Here is a 20991-nt window from a genome sequence, read left to right on the forward strand (position 1 = left end):
AAGGGTTTTTTTTTTCTTTTTTTTTTTTTTAAGATTGGTTAGTGCTACACTTTGCTAAATATCATTAAATTAAACACGATATGATGATCCAAGTTTTTAAAAGACTAGTAGCCCAATTTCAGCATAAAGACTTTGTGCAACAAACAACAAGCAAAGACACTTAGCTTACCCTACAATCGTAAACCCTCTCCACGGAAGGAGGAAAAAAAATGCAATAATAATAACAGTAATATGGAAGCACCTCCGAGGGAAGTAAGTCACATATTATCACCAGTTTTTCATACCTACCCTTTTACTTGCATAGATTTACAGACTTATGATTCTAATAAGATGAAGTTAGATTCAGGTCTGTAATTACCTGGTAGAGCAAATCAGTGCAACTTAAAAATGAAGCATTTATCCTGAATTTTTATAGCACTGTGTACAGCATATGAAGATTTTCATTAAAAATAAACTTCTAGTAAAATAACTTTATAATATCACACACCGACCGATTGCGGAAACAAGTCAGGCTTTAAGGAGACAGTCAAATAATCGTTTGTATCATCTTCTGCTAATGTTCAATTCCATTTCTTTCCTCTTTACAGGAAGTGGTGAAAAAAATCCACCACCAATCCAAAACCATGCAAATTTCCATAAACATTAACAGCTATAAACCCAAGAAAGATAAATTATACCTGCTGGAGAATTCAACCAAGACCTATAAAACATACACACCAATGGGAAAGAATGTTTGGACTGAACAAAATAAGAAAGTTCTGTCTTTAGCAAGTATCTGGATGGACTTGGGCTCAGCCTGCAGCACCATACATCTGCCTTAGTCACAGTGTTGCTGGTGGTAAAAGCATGGAAAAGAGAGAAGAAAAGGCACCACTCACTGGCCTTCTCCTCAAGGAGCACGGCCTACAAACCTGCTGACCTGCTGCTTCAGGAAGTACCTCCACTATGCACTGCTTCAGGAGGGGTAAACATTGTAAGGTAAAAGGTTTCTCCTGAAGCCCTTTTCTGGGAGCGAAGAACGAGAGTGTTTCCCTTCCTTCTTACCGAAAGAGAGAAATGTGAGCAATAAGTCATCTCTACAGGTGTTCAACATAGCAATGACTCTTCTTTCCCCATAAGGAGGTCTGAGGATTGGTCCTTCTTCCACAGCAATAGAATTTACTGGGTAGGAGAGGACTGGATATCAGGAATCAAAGAAGAAACTCATAGGAATGCAGTATAAGCCCAATCCTTCCAGATACTTACCACAGGCCAAGATGTACTGCCTAAATGCTACTATTTGGCTAGCAACTAGACTTTGTCATTCACTTTTTTAGCTACTGAAGAAGAGGACTCAAGTCTTCAGTCTGAAAAAGGAAAGAAAATGTCAGAATTAGAAGATACTAAAAGAGTTTAAAAAGAAATGTCTTTACTATGTCTGAAAACTTTTTTTTTCATATTGCCACATATGTCAAAATAGTTTGTGTGCACAGTGAACCCAGTGTACAGTCCCCAAGGGAACTTGGTATAACATGTGGATCACGGACTATGACCTCAGGTACTAAGAGGTATTACTGAATATTATATATTAAAATCATTCAAGAAAAAAAATATTTGTTGATTATGATCACTCTCCATCCAGCCTCACAGAGAGGTTTACTCCTTCTGCAATCAACTATTAAAAACATGGCATAGGCTCTATCAGACAGCTCTATCAATTCCCATTATCTCCTAAAATAATATTTGCAATACTAGAACAAACACGGAGACAGGAAAGAAACCAAGTCTTAAGATTTTGTTATTCTTTGAGAACAAATAGAAAATATCAGCATGAGAGCAAGCACATACGCATATGCAGATGCCTAAAATATCAAAAATTTGGAAAGATTTCAAAATGCAGTTTTCCAAACAAATTCTGCAGTATTAAGATTTTCAGGCTGTGTTGCATTAAACTTATTTTCTAGATGCAGCAGCCTAGAAATTTGCAGTTGCTTCCATTTAGAGAACAAAAAATTGATGTTGGAAACCAAGCTGTAATTGTTCTCTTTTAAACTTATTCTTACTGTCTCTAGCACCCTCAACTTTTCTTTTGGGTAGCAGTGCAACTTAAAACATTTTAGGGTACAGTTTCATGTACCTTTTTGTTCTACAAGGATATCGATTTTATGTATTTAATTTATCAGTGTAATATAAAGTATTCAGGAAAACGTAATGTATAATGCGTCCCCATCATCCATTCAGTTGTTTTGTGCCAAATGTTTTGGGGCTATACATTAAACTGAATCGGTGATCTGTGTGGTTTCATTCAGTCTTGAAAGGTAAATTTTTGACTCTAATTAATTTACCAGAGCCCCAGTTGTCTATATAGCTTCTTCAAACTTAACTAAGTCACAGCTATAATGGAGTGGCAGCTTCCTAAGCTTCCAGGACTGTTAAGTTCCAGAAGTCACGTGGAACTGACACCCCAGACACTAAAATAAACAGCAGATCAGAATAGAGTCTACAAACACTTCTGTTTTTCTACTCCATGCAGAAATCAACATCAAGAACAGAAAGATCACATCAGTGTTTTGGGGGCGTAGGGAACAACTTTTCAAGTGAAGCCACACAATACCTGATTATGGAACATGAAAATAATTGTGAAGCCTTATTGCATTTATGTATAAGCTTTGCTCTGACTAACTATTAGCTGAGGATCAGCATTAAACTGAAGTCTCACCTAGACTTTTGACTCATGGCAGGTTTATCAGTTGTAAAATGTGTATTAAACTAAGGTAAGTTTTACACTACACAGACATCATTAGAGTTCAGATTTCAGGGATGCACTGCTTGTAGAATACCTAGAATGTGTTTAAGGTTAGGAAAATCAGTTTCTTCTGAAATATGCTGGTGTTGTAGAAAGATTTCAGCCTCTTCCACTTTGCACAGCACGATGACACTTGCATTATACTGATAAAGCCATTCGACTTTCCATTCAGAACACAGAATCTAGATCAACTGCTGGCTGTGGGTTTTTTCCAAGTCATTTCAGATCAAAATATTTAAAAAAGGAAGAACTTACATTGTTAAGAATCACTCACTTCTGAACTTTGATGTGAGGCAGAACACACTTGTAGCCACTTCCACATGTTTCATTAGGAAGAGTCTACCTGGTTCATTATCAAATTACAGTTACAATAGTTTGTGGCTTACTCTTTTACAGAACTAACTCTAAGTTTTGGTTCTCTTTAAATGAAAAAAGAAAAGCCTTATTAACAGTACAGTAGCCTACTAGTAAATCTACAAATGCTACAGCAGGAAACGGAAAAAAAAAAAAAGTGACAGTCATCCTGCAAGATTCATTATATCAAGTTTTAGCATGTTGGCGAGACAGCACCAATCCATAAACTTGCAAATGTTCTTCCAGCAATAACAAGAGAGTTTATAATCCGATTAATGCAAGCCTCCAAGAGCTCCTATCACATCAAGGCTAAAGGCTTTGGAGAACAGCTGCAATTAAAGGAAACTCAGAAGTAAGGAAGGAAGCCCTCAGTAGCACCCTCAACAGAAGACAGCGTATTTAAAATCATCACTTCAGTGTTCACAAAATTCATTTAACTCATATCTTCACCCACAGCCATCATTTCTAAGCCAGAACTGATTCAGGTTGCACAACCTGAAGACATCTGAGACATTCAACATAAGGGCAGTCAAATGAGTCCATATGGATTTCGTTTTGGAGACCTGTGGACACTGGGGCTGACTCTGCTCCTCTTCCACAGGAAGAAACAAACCCTAGAAACAAAATTGCTTTGGAGCATCATACAGGTCAGCATTGGATACTGGATTGCAGCTGTGGTTCTGCATTGGACTTAGGCTTTATTCTTTCTTCTGCTCCACATACACTGTTGTGGGGCCAATGACAGCCACTAAAAATAATCAGTTAAAACCCTAAAATGGTTATTTTCCATCTGGAGCACTCTTACTGTGTACCTCATTAGACAAACAACTGTCGCATAAAGGCAGGCAGAAACTGCTTGTGCTGGTACCTTGACTGAAGTGCTTGTGTGATCAACTCAGTTTTAGTCTAATGCTCTCCTGGATTCCTTGCTTAGAAGGGTTTTGAATGCAAGTGAGGCTGATACAATAACTCACTTTAGCCATTCTGCATGAACATGCTTCTACCTCCTTGCAGTCACTGGTCCTAATAATGACTTTTTGAAGATCTCCATGAGGATTTCAAAATGCCAGTGAAAGTTACTCTCCATTTCCTCTACAGGTTAAGATTCACAGGTCTTCTAGAATGACCTATTGATCATTTCTCAGTGGCAGCAGAAATAACACTTTCCATCTACACCACTCCCAATACACCAAAATCTGTGACTGCAGGAAAGGCCCTGTTGACCATACAATGGATATTTCACACATTTTTCTCATTCTGAGTTTTAGCCGGGAATAACCAACAGCCACAGTCATCCTGTGACAAGTGAATGTTATGACACAGCAAACCCTTGAGAATGGCATCGTAACTATGTGCCCATATGATGGTCCTTTTCAAGGATGCTTGTAGAGCCAAAATACCTCTGTAGCTGTCCTTAACTACACAGAGTAACATTTTCTCAGGTACAGTAATTTTGGAGTTAATAATTTTGGGGACATTTCACCTGCCACAGTGGCTTATCAATAGATTTTTTTTAATACTATTTACGTATAAAATATCAGTGTTCTAGCAAACCCACAGTTAAATATGCTTTCAGAATACTGATTAAACATACTGCCAAGTAAAATCTGCATTCTATCATGTCAGAACAAAGTAGACAGCCTTATCATACCTATAGCACAGCAGTCCTGGATTAAAACACTACCTGAATTTCTTTAGATTCATTAACAGTGCGTAAACATTACAGCAATGGTCTAGCTTATTAAAAACCTAAGAGGTTCAAAGTTCTCTTGCTTGTCTCACTTAAGTTGGTACTTATCTTCAAAGTTAGCAATTTGCAAATATTTTCACTTGAAAGTTCTTCTAACACAGCATAACTCCTGTTATTTCTATTTAACAGAAAACAGACGGATAACTACTTGGCAGAATAAGTTCGTCTGTAGTCCACTCACATTGAATGGTTTGCTCTTCTTGAAATTAAGACCGAAGTTCCAACAACTATGTTAAAAACAAAACACAGTTCTGTTCTCTCTGCTCCTCAAACTTCCAAAATAAGAATTCAGACAAGAAAGAGAACTATTCCAAGTATTTGTCTACCTAACATTATTTTCTCCTAAAGAGTTAAGCAACACTGTCAGCAATCCTAGTTTTCAGGAGCAACTGCCAGACAGTAACAAGGAAGACACTCTGACTGCCATGAATCATCCATCATTAGAGAGATTTCCAAACTGTAATACAACAACCAAAGCCTGTTTGTTCTTCATCACCGTGGCACAAAGAAACTCCTTGATATCCTATCACTTCTTGGTGTTCTAGAATTAGATTTGCAACACAGCACTCTGAAAACAAACATCAGTTTATATAGCAGTTTTAATAGTAACTCTTTCCAACATTGAGAATACTATTATGTAAAGTCAACTTACAACTGAGAATTCCATAAAAGAAGCAGTGTAAGAAAACAATTTTTATTTCAAGATTTTTGCCCATTAATGAATACTGCCACAGTTGCCTAGTGGACACAAAAGCATTATTTGCTCCTGTCAAAGACTTGCTCCAAGGGTTTAAGAAACAAAATACAAACTCTTCAATCACTCATTGTATACGATCCTACAAATGCTTATTTGACACAAATTAGACTCTTAAGGTCTATTATGCAAAACTTTTAGTCTACTGTCCCACTAACCATTCATATTATAAGCCATAAATTAAAAATAAAACCAACAAAACCCCCCAAAGCATCAATAACAGAACCCCCACTGTTTCAAATTCACTCTCCACCCATCTAACAACCGCAGTGTTACCTATATCAGCGCTGTCCGTTGGTCTGTGACAATTGTTAACTCGCCCACAAATGGCGCTGATCTGCTTTGAATTCTGTTATGAATTTTACTTCTGATATGTCTCCACCATAAGTATTATAATAATTTTTCTTCATCAGAGGTTTCAGGGTCATCCCCACATTCTCCCTCCCTCCCCCCCCCCCCCAAAAAAAAGCTTTAAAAAAGAAATACTGTAAAACAGACTTTTTCCCCCACTTCCTGGAAATTTTGCAATTGTAAACCCTTATCCTGGGGACAGATCAGACAGAGGAGAGCCATGAGCACCATAACTAAGAACATCAATTTCTGTAAAACAAGCATGTATATCACTTCAAAATAACACTTGCTACTCATCTTTCTCATACTGCAGCTTTGAACTCACAGAGGCTGCCTGGAGCCTAAGCAAGAAATTTTTAATAAAAGGAATCATATTAATGGGTATATCCACTAAACAGGAATTCTACAAAGTTTCAAAAGACAAGGATAAAATTAAGAGAATTCACATGAGCATACTGACCTCTTTCAGATGGCACCTCAACATGAGCAGGAAGATCAAATTTAGCTATTTGAATATGAATAGCCTCTAGGAAAAAATACTTTTCTCTCGTATTCTTCTAGACTATTTATAGCCTATACTGATAATGACCATCTACATAAGAAAGTGAACTTGAATCATCTATGTTTCTTTTCAAATAGATAATACAACATTTGGAAAACGAATGAAAGAAAAAAGAATCCAATTAATGAAAGCATCTGAAATCGCTTTATGTAAAAGCCTAGAAATGTGGTTTTTAAAGAGACTCAGTGAAAAAAAAAGTTTGAGTGTTTTCAAGTGGGGGTAAAATTCAAGCTCTGATAGTAGATGCTTAATAAAGAGCCCTAAAATCAGCACTTTTCATGGAACAATGGGGTAAGGAGCAAATGGGGAAGTCAGGTACACTATCACTACTTTAGGAGGGAAACATGAGACAAACACAATTCTTATTCCTCACTTTGGGCGGGGGGGGGGGAGGGAAGTATCTAAAACAAGAGTAACAAGAATAAATGATAAATCAAATGATAAAATGATAAGATAACTTCATTGCTGAGCATTCTGCAAAATGACCAAGTCAATCTTCACTCGAAAGAATTCTTACCTGCAAATGATCTGGTTAATGACAGCACTGGCAGATACTCTGTAGCTAATATACTACTCAGACCTTCACTATTCCTAGATGAGAAGGAACTATTTAGTTCTCCTCTCTGCAAATTGTTGCATTCGTTCTGTCCCTCACCACTCATCTATGCTTATCTTTGACTAGGAAGCAGGAATGTGACACAGGGCAGATAATACGTGTATATTTTTCGTACTCTACACAGACAGGCAAATTATGTATTTCTGTCTCAGATGACAACTTGTTATTTGTTCAAAATTATTTGCAAGGAATCAAATGTGACTAAAACACACAAAAGAATGTTATACATTATTATATTTAGATAAATAAAAGCATTCTACACTTACTGAACATAGAAGAAAGGAATAGTGTAGTCAGGACTTCATAGATGAACCTGGGTATTGCTTGCAAGTAAATGAAACTACTCTGACCTGTGTGCACTCAGCCACAGTAAACTGCCCCTCAGTACAAGTGGGAGTAATTTACCTTACATCTGACATGATATGAAGTGTGCAGATAGCACCTTCTTCTCCGATGACTATTTAACATTCTGTAAATCTGTAATCTGGTTTACTTTGTGCACTAAATCATACCTGATAACACAATCAAGATATTTAAAAAGATGAGTGATTTTATTTATATAAATACATATACACATACTTCTATAAAAGAGAAAAAGAGAAGAAATATTTTAAAGTCAAGAGTTCCTATCTTTTATGCTAAATAAATCTAATTCTAAAACATGGTAACTGCAGTGCTTGCTTTTGGTCACCATCACGAACTGTTTAAGAAATAGTGGATCTTCTTGCAATTCATTGTTAAAGGATAAGAGTAAGCTTAACTTCTCTGCTTCATAAACATTAAAATCAAAATATTAGATAACAGAATGAAACGGCTGAATATGCTGAAGACGCACGCTCTCACTGCATCTGTGGAACAGCCTGCAAGTGCTCAGTAGTTCAACGTAACACTAAGAATATAGTTGCTAATGCAACCATTTCCACTAACTCAACAGTCAGAATTTCTGTCAGCAAATGTACGTCATTTAATAATTTAATTTACTTGTGAACACGTATAGTCTTTGTCTTCTGCTTTCTTCTCAGTTTTGCAACTAGAGAAACACCTAACTACAATCAGTACCCTTCTGAGAAGAAATTAAAATCTCTGATTTTACAATTACGTAAAACTGACAAAATGGGGCGCTGTTTAAATATATTTAGAGACAAATAATCTAATCTTGTAAAGAAAAACTTCTAAAGAATTTCTAAAAAAAACCCTTAGTTTTAAAATTAAGGGAGGAGATTTGGTATTAATAAAAAATGAACCTTCTGTACAACACTGATCTAATCAGCACGAATGTCTAGCAGTGAAACTCAAAAATTCAGTGTTAGAACTCAGATGAACACTGAAGCCTCTTTGACCGTATGCATTAAAAGTTAACCTTTCTGGAAGCTTTTAAAGCTATGGTTCACTTTATTCCCATTTGTTTTAGGAATATTTCACTGTATCCTGCAAGTATGAGTTAGTATTTCATTCACTTTTGTTTGTAAGCACACACTAAGAGTTACGGGTGAGTTTTCTCCATTAGTTCCCCAACTGCACAAACCACAAGGAAAGTGTCAGTTACAGCAGTCTTCAAAAGATGAGTAAGTGCTTTTATATTCTACAAGACCCACATCCCTGTGAATTGTCATGTGCTCAACCAAGAAATAGGAAAGGTATTCTAGAACATTTCTTCAACAGGCTTGTTCATCTGATAAGTCATCGGGAAATGATGCATCAAGATGTTAAGATGATGCAAGACTGATATCTAAGTTTGGAAAAAGCCACTAAAAAGGGGAATTACTGATGATAAAAAACTAGCATGTTCTCAGAAAAGCCAGCATCCACTTTTCAACAAGTCGTGCTTTGGAGGGAGGTTCCTGGGAAGAATGCCTCTTCAGAAAACTTGGTTAAGTTAATTCTATTTTTTTTGCTAAGAAGTTCAAACTCCCTGAGAGCAGAAAAGGTGCCATATAGGTGTGCTGTAGAACACCTCTAAGATTTGACAGAAATATTTCCTTTTTTATTTTGCTTCAGCTACTTTAAGGAAGAAAAAGAAAAGGTAAAAACATAAGAATTTCCAAATCATTCTTTTAAAATATACAGAATGTGCTCCTTAAAAAAAACAAATGCTTTGCAAAGATGACTTCACCATGACAGTAATGTTGTATTTTGCCACTAACTTTTAGGATTTATGATTTGCCTTTTTCAAAGCAAAGCGTGTATCTGGAGAATCCTACCCTTCTTACCACTCAGTATCAAGACAGTCATTTGCTGATGCCTGTGGAGTCTTAAAAGAGACAAAACAGGACTACAGAACAGCAAGCGCCATTTAAATCAGCACCACAATGATACAAATACCCATCGAACCACAGCCCACAAATCACTTTGTTCTATATGAATTTCAGTATGATATGCAAATTTGTTTTCTGTCTAGAATTAGAATCTGGAACCAGATCAAAGATGCAAACGAAAACAAAAACAAATTAAGAAAACCCACCCCTTTTGGGTTTTCTCAGTTTTTATAAATCAAGTTAGTCAAATTTGCTTGGCTATATTAATTTTTTTTTTTTACTACTTAGATTAAGTGTAACAGCTTAAAATGCAAACATGCATAAAAGCTGCACACATTTGATTCTGTATGGCTCTGTGCATTCATACAAGCAAACTTCATTAATAAGTCAATTGGCTGTATTACAAAGTGGCTACTTCAGTTTAAAAAGAAGAAAACAGATGGGCATTTGCTGCATCAACTTATTTTCCTCTAATTATGCCATTTAGCTGGCTACAATAACTCTTCTTTTTAAAGTCTTAATGCATCACTGAAACATAAGCACATTGATACATCTATGTAAGATATATAGAACGGGAAAAAAGGGAGGAAAACCTTCTGAACTACTTACAAATTTTCTAACCACTTACCGAAATATAGGGGTATGGCCAGGCTTTGGTTTGTTCCAAGTAAAGTGTGAAGGAACAGAAAGAAATTGGTCTCCAGGCAAATCTTTTTTCAAGTTGTGTTGAGATCCAGAGCAGTCATCTACTGCAGTTTCAAGGGATGATGATAAGTTTCCCTGTTCTTCAGGACAGAGATCAATTTTTCCAGATAAAGTGGCAGTTTGATCCTCTGAGGTCTTCCTTGTTTTTAGAGGGATGTCAGTCTCTGTACAACACTGAAATGGTGAAAGGCCGGAATTAAGACCTTGTACGCTATGAATAGAAGTGTTTAACCATGTGTCTTCTGTTATGCTTCCTCTGGGAGAATGGCCAGGTGATGGAGTTGGAGAGTGGTGAGGGGAGAGAGAACCAGCATAGCAAATCTCAGCACTGGAGTGTCGTCGTTTCCCACAGGGGGATGTAGGTCTTGATGAGGGCCTTGATGTTGGTCTAGGGCTTAGCCAATTTTCATCTGTAATACTAGTTCTAGGAGAATGACAGGGAGACTGTCTAGGTGACAAGGCATGCCCAAATCCATAAGGCTGTTGCCAAGATTCATCACTGGGACCTCTCGGAGAACCACCAGGAGATGCCAAAGGAGAGCCAAGGGTAAATCGAGCAGCTGCTTCATTTAGCTCTGAGTCTACATCATCATAAACATGGGAAATGGATTCACAGGAGGAAGCATCTGAAAACCAGCTTCTGGAAGAAATGCTGCTGGCAGGGCTTGGACTAAGGGATGATTCCCTGTATGATGGCTCAAGAGGAAGATAGAGATGGTCCCGTGACGGCCTTTCCATATACTCATTTTCTGTGCCATTTGTGTGCAGCTCGTCTTCATTGGCTTCAATACCTTGATGACAGTTAGGTGAAATAGATGTAATTTGAATACTAGGGCACTCAAAGGGTTTGGGTCCACCTAGTGGACTATATTTGGATTCTGGTACCTCACAAGTCCCTTCATAGTTCTTATGACTCTGAAGTCTTGTAGGCGGCGACAGAGGAGAGGAGTGAGACTGCAGTCCATGGCGAGGAATACAAATTGGCTGATTTACAGATGATGATGGTTGGTCTACATTAAAGATGTATATGGATGCACAGTCATCTGATTCAAGATCTGAAAAAAGAATGAGAATAAAAAAATAAACAAACAAAGGAGGAAAAGGGAGTCAGCCTGCAACACTAAAAATGCCCCAAACAAAATCTTTTGTTTCCTAGATGTGTCCCATTTTCAACATCCCAGACTTCTTACATTGTTCTTTGGACTAGCAACACAACATAAAACGCCTATCTACTTCAGATTTTTCTGAAAAATCTACGTATTTACAGCTGCCCAAGATTATGGCTCAGTTTTCTATCACAAACCTTGTTTTCAACCGGATTCAGCAGTTTACACACATCTTTATGTTTTCATACACTAACATATACAGAAAATTGGTTTAAAATCTGGAAAAGATCTAAATTGGAGCACTCAGTTCAAAAAGTACCTTTCGTAACTGCAGTCCATTCAAGTTAGTTTATAAATAAACTTCATCATAATAAACATAGTTTAGTATAATCATAATAATCATATCTACCATAATAATAATAATTAAAATTTAATCACCTAGATAGACACATGGACAAATATGATACTTCCTCTAATCCCAGTAGTCAATAATTCTATCATATGCATAATATTTACTTCTTTTAAAAACAGAAAGCATCTTACATTGACCCAACCTTCGATGAAGATCATAAACAACTAAAAACATTTGATCACAAGAGGCCTAACAAGAAATATTATTAAAGACATTATGAAGACTCTTACACCAAAGACTGCTTCTTGGTTGCTTATAAAACTCTCAGGCACCCATCCCACAGAACAGCATTTTTGAAGGATAGTCTCACCACATTTGAATGCAAATTGTTAATCCAGCATAACAAAAGGCAAAACAAAACATTTTCAAATCTCTCAAACTTAGGCAAAATACAGCAAGCATTCCAAAGAAAAACAAGCAATCAAGAGAGAACACAAAGTCAGCAACTTCATCTTGTAGAACTGAAGCAAATTTTCTTGCCTTGCTTCTCAATATTGAATTACCTACCATTAAGAAACATTTGTCTCTGACACAAGATTAAAATACGCAGCCTTTTCCTTATTTTGTAACCACTACGCTTCCATACTTTTTTCCTTTCCCTTGTAAAACAGAGATCCTTCCCTCTCTCATCATAGAGGGTAAGTTTGATGGAGACCTCAGGTTGTTCACTAGTCTGTCCTCTCCTAGTAATTGAAATCATTGAAATATTTGGAGCATCCCCGCCGGACCCTGAATCTAGCCTCTTAATGATAACATGCCATGTAATGGTAACAAGAACTGTTAATGATACCTTAAAATTAACTTAAATCTATTATTCTTTAGAACCTCAGAGACAGCAAAAAAGCATTTTCAAATAGCGAGAAAGTATACTCTTATCAAGGAACAGGTTACGCTCCTCAGATTCTTAAAAAAAAAAAAAACACTGAAGTTTTATGGGCAGAGCCCTGCATGTATAAACAAAAATGCATTTAAGACAAGCAGTAAGTACTGTTGTAAGTATTATATAATTTCATATATTATATGTATTTATTTGTATTACATAATTATATCATTAACTAGTATTACATGCATTAAGAGCACAAGACACTGTCACAGATTGATTTCTAAATATGCATACACTAATAGGATCAAGTTACTCAGGAAGGACTGTTCCATGTATCATACAAATGATTAACAAAAGCTCACTATATTGAGCATTGTGTCAAAAACGTATTCCCCTATCTTTTATCTAGGGCAATAAACAAAAGTCACCTTTTCAAAAAAATTTTTATAAAAGTACCACATATTTTTTAAAACTTCAGTTGGAAGAAAAATCTTTTTCTTTTTGCTGTTTGCAGACAGTAGCTAGTTACAGATTTTCCATATCTGCTAGTAAGATTACAAGTAAGATCTCAGATATTTTTGCTTCCTAATTTATTACCGGTAATAAATGACTGTGGGTCAAGAAAGAAAAAGGACAATCCTAACACAAGGATGATGTAAAAAACCAGCAACTAAACAATTATCCAGCTACTCAAATACTTAGAAATTAAAATTAATAGGCAAAGAAATTTTGAAATAATAAAAATGTTATAAGAAAACTAAAAGTGAGAAAACTAGGTCCTGTATAAAACCCATTTTCTGTCATGAACGGCTTTAGGAACAGTGACAGCACATTCCTTGGGTTAAAACTCTCACCATAGCACAGTCTTGTTTTCTTGCAGCAATAACCAAGAAATCTTTAAATACTTAAAACAGTTTGTCAACTTCCAGTGTCACTGAGGTTCACTAAAAGGCAGCTGTGCATTCAAACTTTAAGTCTTGCAGAGTTGAGATGGAGAGATCAGACTAGTACAAAACCGTAACAACTGGGAGGACAGAGGGAGAAAGGAGGAGGCAGAAGAATGTTCTTTGTTCTTCCAGCTTTGGTCTCTCTCCGCACAAACACTCTCTGATGAGTTTGGCACCACTTTCTCCTGTTACCCCTCTGCAGCAGCATACACCCACACACTCAAAAACTGGAAGTTAGGAACCTAGAAAAAGGGCTATGCATCTAATGAACCCCAAATCCCTGAAGTATGGTTAAGCCTGTAGCACAACATATTTTGAAATCTAATTCACCAAAACACTGGGTAGAATTACACTGATAAAAATCTGTTATTTGCAGATATGAAGAACAACACTAACTAGTAAGAACTTTACCATTGCATTAATTCTACCGTATACAGACTGCATAACAAGTTCCTAAAATACTCACCAGTAATCATTTTTGTCCTAACAGAGAATACAGAGATAATCCAATGTGGAATGTCCCTCTTACTAATTTGAAGCAACTAGTAAAGCAAATAAAGTTGGAATATAATTTCAGTAAAAGCACCCATGAAACAATATGGCTGACAATTCTTAAAACAGCAAGAACAGCTCTAAAAAAAACCAGCACAGGATTTCAAGACAGCAGATGCTAAACAAATTCAAGAAAGTCTCACAGAAGGCAACTGCAAGGCAAAAAAAGAAATATGGAGAAGCCCAAGGGAAAAAAAAAAAAAAAAAAAAAAGCTATGGAAATCTGATAACTTAAAAGGAAAGCTACTGTATCCAAGTAATCCTACTGCAAAAAGTAAAGTAGTACTGTAAGAAGTGAAGCTGACCAAGTCAAGAGGCCTTCACTGACCTTAAAATATAGAAAGACAACATTCAAGAAATGGAAACTAGGTCAGATTACTGAAGTATAAAAACCACCATAAGCACATGTGAAAAGCAAAGATGTTAGGTAGAACATGCATAGCAAAAGACAAAGACCAAGAAAAGCACTGCCACTCGCATCAAAAGCCTGACATGACCCTGAAAAGACAGATGTGTTAAATGCTTTTACTTCAGTGAAGTCAACTGAGTATACTGGCAACAAAATTAATACCAACCCAAAATTAAAAAACTAGACTGAATAAAAAGTTAGTAAGTGCTGAGGAATTATGGACCAATCAGTTTTACTTCAGTTTTAAGAGTAATATTAATAGTTTATTTGGCCCAGTAAGCATTTAAAAACAATACGGAGAAACAAAACAAGGAAGTTTTTTTTCTTAATAAACATCATCAAACACGTTTTGTTTTATGATTGATTTTGTTTTATGACAGGTCTTGTGTATAGCACAGAAAGAAACTCGGCTTTGTTTCAACTCAGTAAGACATCTAACACTACCTTGCATGAAGAAGACGCTGAATCTCTAGAAATTTCGTGAGGTCCTCTGCTCCCTGCTGCAATCAGGTCTACAACTGATGGTTCATAGAAGTTAAAAGATGCCCTATACTCACATGGTCTACATTAGCTATATAAAGGTCTATGTTAGCTATATAAAGCTGCAGACTTGTACTTAAATTCTGCATCAGCTGTCTGTGTCATCCTTTACCAACGAGAGCCAAAGGATCTGTCATTTTGAATTCACATTTGCTACCATTTGGAAGACAGACTAGCTTATAGGAGCTCCTATGCAGCAATAGAACAATGCTGTCTCATCTCTCATAACCTGCTAACTACCCTTCAACACAAGTAGTCTGACTGGGGAAATATAGTTAAATAATATCCAGAACAACTGTTCCTGAAGTACCTTTTGCTTACTATTTGCTGCCTCAGGCTGCACATTCAGGACTAGTAACGCTTGCCACCAGTTGTTCACTCCTCAGCAATGTACTTGCACACACACACACACACACACGTGCAGCTGTGCAGTGAGCCAGATTTCTCCACAGAAGGAAGGTCAATTATTATCAAACATCCGAACACAAGCCCCATGCCAAAATTATCCAAATCACTTTATTCTTCTAGATTTGTAATCTCATAAACAAACAGGTTCTGACAATAAGAGTTGTTATAAGGTACTAAGAAAGTGCAACATGACCTACGTCTCATAAAAATACTACTGCGAAAACAGTATCAGTAATCAGGCCCTTTAAATAGCATGAGGAAAGACTTGAGCATTGCCACAGACATCATGTGTGCTCTGAGGCAAGTCATACAATCTGCGTCCCCATTCCTAAACTGTAAAAAGAGAATGACAACCTCTTATATTTTTCAGGCCTCTTGTGACAGTTACTATGAGCTCTTTCCAATCACAACGCTACCATAAAGACTGCCACAGAAATTCCTCTAAATAAAAACAAAAAGTATAAACAGCTCCATTTTTAATTGGTTACTCTACTGATTTGCTACAAACAATATTCACACTTCAAGATAGAAGAGGAGTCTTAAGGTTCACAAAGACCCAAAATATCCAATAGGGGTAATTTTCTTTTTGTGCAGTTAAAATTCCAATTAACTGGTCAGCCTTCTTTTTAGCACTCTATCAAACTAAAGCTCAATATTTACCAAATATTTATCAAAATTTGAGGTATTTACCTCAAATCTCCAATGCAATATGAATTTTCCTGAGAGGCTTCCTACCTTTCCAGAGCAAGCTTAGATGTCAGTGCTGCTGTGCAACTTAAAAACGATCAACCCCAAAACGCAGAAAAGCACAGCAATGCATTAGTTCATACAGACTGTATCTGAGCAGCATAAGCCACTGAATACAGTATTGAAAATATAAAATGTGAAAACAATTAGGGTAGGGATTTGGAAGGGTTTTAGGGGAGAAAACGCATCCTTACAGCCCAAGTATAGCAGCACACAAAACAGCACTACAAGTTCAGGTTTGAGGAAAGGATGATTTACAACAAACATCATTTTATGAAGGAGTTCTCCTTGCTCAATGGATTTGTGCTCTATTTCATGTTCATATCAGATTACTTAAAAGGATAAAAATAAGTTTTACTCCTGTCAGTCATGTATGCTAGAGGCAGCTCTGCTGTGCCCATGAGAATTTCCCTCATTTTCTTGTTTTTGACAAGGATTCCGGAAATGTACAAAGAAAGCAATCTTCTCTACAGTGGAAAGTGAATCTTTTCCAAATTCTAGTCTGGATGAGAATTAATTATCCTCAGTACAAACTGCAGAGAAGTATTGAAGCTGCACTAGTTTAAGCAAGAGAATAATAAAGCATGCCAAATGTTTACAACTGACACAGTAAAAATAAGAACAGACTGGCACCCAGGGTGTAACTACATACTATGTTTTTTTCAGTAGCAACTACCCTCCCACACACACTGACACACAAAGCAAGAGGGGAAAAAAACAAGATCCCCACAAGCTACCCAGACGATTTTGGCAGTATAATTTACAGTGCAGTAGCATGAACACCTGTCTGTATACACAAGTGACAAGATGACAAACTTCAGGACATGGAGAAAAACAAGCAACCAGGGACTCCAGGTGGTTTCACTATCAAATAAAAATGTACATGCGACTAAACCCTTAGGCCATAGCCTGGTATGCATTTAAACGAGAATGGCTGCCTTAATGTACATCAAGTTTCAGCCTGAAGTAGCAGAATTAAGTTCTAACCAGGGAAAATAGTCATAAAATTTTATTTGATATATTAGAAAAATAGACTAAACAAATATGGAAAGTAAATACATCTGCTAAGGAAATAAGCACATCTTCAAATATGATGTACTTCAGTTCTTGCAAATGGAGCTGATTTCAGTTGAGAAGTTTTTTTCCTATTTAACATACATTTTCAAGAACTTTTGTAGCAGCATGCTTTGAGATGGGCTGATAAACAGCGATATATAAAACAGGTAAAGAACTGAGCTTGTAACAGTAAGTTTCAACATGAATTAGTCATTCCAGGTTCAGTTACAAGAATGGAAAATAGTAACCGGAAGTGCTATGTCTTCTCAAAGTCTCCCAGTAATTCTGGTTGATTATGGAGGGTGACTTGAAACGAAAACTTTTCAGAGCTTGTGATTCAGTATTTAATAATTATTCATTAACATTCACAATGGGATAAAAAAGAGAAATAAGATTTTTACTTGTTGCTTTAAATATCTGTATATTTTACAGGCTCTTCTAGATTCTTTTCTTTGTTTGTGGGTACCTCATTCAAGCAGGTATACTACTTTACTGTATGATACCCTGCTAGCAAAAATGGAAGCCACTGTCCTCCAGTTTGATGAAGCCCCATTAGATATTTAGTGTAAGAAAGAGACAGCTCACCACCACCCAACAGTTCAGAGGTATTCAAAGCTACATTAAGGCCTTTGGGGACACTCTTACCAAAACTGACAGGGCAATACCTCAATGCAACAGTTAATACATAGTTTTAACAGCCTATTTGCCACTGTATATCCTGAAGATAAAGCACATTAGAATATATGATCAGTTACTAGCCTTTGTGAAAGGACTGCAGCCCTGCAATCCCAGAGTAAATCTGGTCTGTAGACACGCTAACAGAAAAGATTGAGCTCTCTGAAATCGGTCTGTTATGCCTCAAGCATAGGAAGAAGGCTGATCGTAAAGACAAGTGAGGATGTCAGGCAGCAACTGATTGAAGAAAATAAGAGAATTATGTTATGTGCTGCAGTTGCCAGTCTAAGGTTTGTTTAGCTTCATGGTACTGCAGGCCAATTTCTCCTCCACAACCCAACTCCCCCCTTTGCAGAGGATCCTGGACTAACGGATTCCATAAAGACTTCTCTAGCTACTCAGAGTTCTGGTTTATGCTGTATCTATGAACTGAAATCCTCACCTACCTGCCCACATGGATGCCCTTACCACTGATCAGCTTCTAATGCCAACAAGCTTTTACTGATAGCCACTGGCTGCTCCGTACAAACTTCCAGGTCTGCAATCTGCTCCAGTCTTCTAGAACCAAGCACTGAGCAGAAACTGAGCTTCCAAGATCAGAGTGATGATGTAAGGCCATGGCACACAAAACAAGATAGAAGCTTGCAAGAAAACAGATAACCTATTTACAGGAGAATATGCTGGCATGGGGTGGGGTCTTTGTGGATATAGGTAGAAAAAGAGTGCAAAGGCAAAAAAGTTAAGTGGAAAGAGGTTAAGTTATGCAGCAAGAGGAGGAGACTGAAATGGGGGCATGCCTCTTGCTCTTTACCAAAAACAGCATGACACAGAGGCTGAGAACTAGTAATGGCAACATCTGAGCAAACTAGTCTGGGAACCCTACACCTCAGCAGAACTTCACTGTATTTCTGCAGCTGCCATACAACATGACAGAGGGCATACCTCCCCATCCCACAGCAGGCAATCCTACTCCAGCTTCAGCTGAGCTGGAAATCAAGGAAATGATCTGTCAAGGTAATAAAGGTACAATATAGTTAACTCAGTATCTCATGCAAGTATTATTACACACTTTGGTCGATACATTTTACCATATAGCTTTAATTTAGGCTTCATGTGAACAAAACTCAAAGGCTGCCTACGTTAAGGAACTGACATAAACCTGAATGATATTCTGAAACTTTCATGTTTCCTCAGGAGCTCACAGTAATGTAGAATTAGCAACACTGTGAATTTACTTTGCTAACTGATTGACACAGTAAGTGTAACAGACAAAAAGAGGAATCAAATAGCCAAGCAAAAAAGGGGAGGCTGAAGTAGACAAGAAACCCTATACAATGTTTCACACATTAAGAGTCAAACCAGAGCAAGAATGCAGGTCTTTCACCTACTTTCTGAACATTCCTCAAAAATACTACAAATGAGACCTTAGTAGCATGCCTCATGACCGCACCACAAGCTAACCTTGAAACTTTCCGTCCCTTTATAGGGTCCTAAATAACTTCTATGTATTCCAATGGGAATGGAGGCTCCATCAGATACTGAACTAAATCAGTTTAGAACAAACAAAACCTGCTCCAAAAAACAAAAAAGCTAAGCAATTTGAAAAATAGTTGTATTTGCTGCTCTAAGGCCTAAACCTGACAAGTTACAGTGATGAAATATAGAAACTCTGATCTCATTTAAAATAGCTATGCAAAATACAAAAAAAAAAAAAAAAAGATGACATATTTTCTTCATGCTGTTAAATGCTTTTGCATTTAATTGCACACACTCTCTAGTGGCCTTGTCACTTGAGAAGTTATCCCAAATGACACCGCTAAAACCTTTTTGTAATCATTCTGTTGCTTTATCTCCTCAGCTTGTTTTTGTCTTTGGTTAAGGAACCTACAGAAAGCATTTAAGATACATTTAAGTAGCTATAAATTATTGTAGATCATTATTATAGCCCATTTTCCAGACACCAAAGGCAGTGAACCATTGTCACTAACAGCTAATAAATGCAACCTGGATTTGTTTTCAGCTTGTAATTCTGGTTTTGGATTTTGTGTTCTTTTCCAGCCTAAAGACACAAAAGGTTACCTTGCAAAACAAGTTTAGTTGGAAGTTAACACTTCTGGTTGACATCCCAGATAGGACCACTCACAATGAGCATTCCCCTTCCAGCACATGCTAGTTATCACTGATTTACGTTTAAGTTGTCTCCTCATTTTCCATTAATCCAAACAATACAAAACAGTAAATAAATAAATAAATAATCAGGGATCAGGAAACCATCACTCATAGCATTGGTTCCAAAAAAATAAACAAACAAACAAAACCCCCTTGAAGATTCTTGCTAAATTAGTGATTGCAGAGTTCCATCCGAGGCACTATTCTTTCAACAAATATTTGTTATTAATCCAAATGTTGATATGAACAATATGATTATACATTTTTGGGATGATAAATTTGTACCCACTCATGTTTCACATTTCCACTTACAAAACATCTTGTATGCAGCCTCATATGAAGTTTTTTTCTCTCATTTAAAAACATAAAATAAAACTCCCAAACCAGACATCACCTTTATGAGCATGTTGTTGACAGATCATTAATCTGTAGCCAGATTCCCAGAAAGCTGATTCTTCTTCCCTTACCCCAAGTACATAAAAAAGGAGACTGGACCTTCCAAATACCAACAAAAATATCTTCTCTTCTATCACACCTATCCTTCTTTGTCTGGAAAGTAACCAGAAACATTCAATGCCACAGAGACATTTAATCAGAACAGCCACGTAAATGATTAAGTTCAGCTGTTCTGTTAACTCATGAGATGTGTAGCTCACAACACAGACCAAAAGCCAGCTTGCTGATCACTTCTGCAGGTCTTCACACTTAAACTGACCTTACCTGAATGACTTGAACAGTTCTATAGAATTTTGTATTCCTGTTTTGCCAGTATTTCATAAAAATACAGACTGATGTTCTAAAGGCAGAATAGCATGTTGATTTGTCAATAAGCTTGCTCCCGCTTTGCAATTTTACTTAGCCTTACCGATCATTTCGCTCATCTTGAATTCCACTGTCATTTGAACCCCACATGGCATGCCTGGACAAATGCAAGGACTTGGATGTTGTTTTACAGGCTGGGCTTACTGCCAAGTCTGCTCCATGTACTTCCCTGGCCCACTAGGGCAGCTTTAGG

At 36.9% G+C, this 20991-nt stretch overlaps 1 protein-coding gene across 2 annotated transcripts in view; it reads right to left on the reverse strand.

Moving 5' to 3' along the window:
• The window catches only part of NFATC3 (nuclear factor of activated T cells 3), a 74356-nt gene that overhangs the window by 46831 nt on the left and 6534 nt on the right, over positions 1-20991 (reverse strand). For both annotated transcript variants that reach the window (XM_062586166.1, XM_062586165.1), the window contains exon 2: positions 10056-11187. In XM_062586166.1, the coding sequence (XP_062442150.1) occupies positions 10056-11187 (1132 nt within the window). The remainder of the gene's footprint in view (positions 1-10055; positions 11188-20991) is intronic.

Source organism: Rhea pennata, chromosome 13, assembly GCF_028389875.1.
Source record: "Rhea pennata isolate bPtePen1 chromosome 13, bPtePen1.pri, whole genome shotgun sequence".
Lineage (NCBI taxonomy): Eukaryota > Metazoa > Chordata > Aves > Rheiformes > Rheidae > Rhea > Rhea pennata.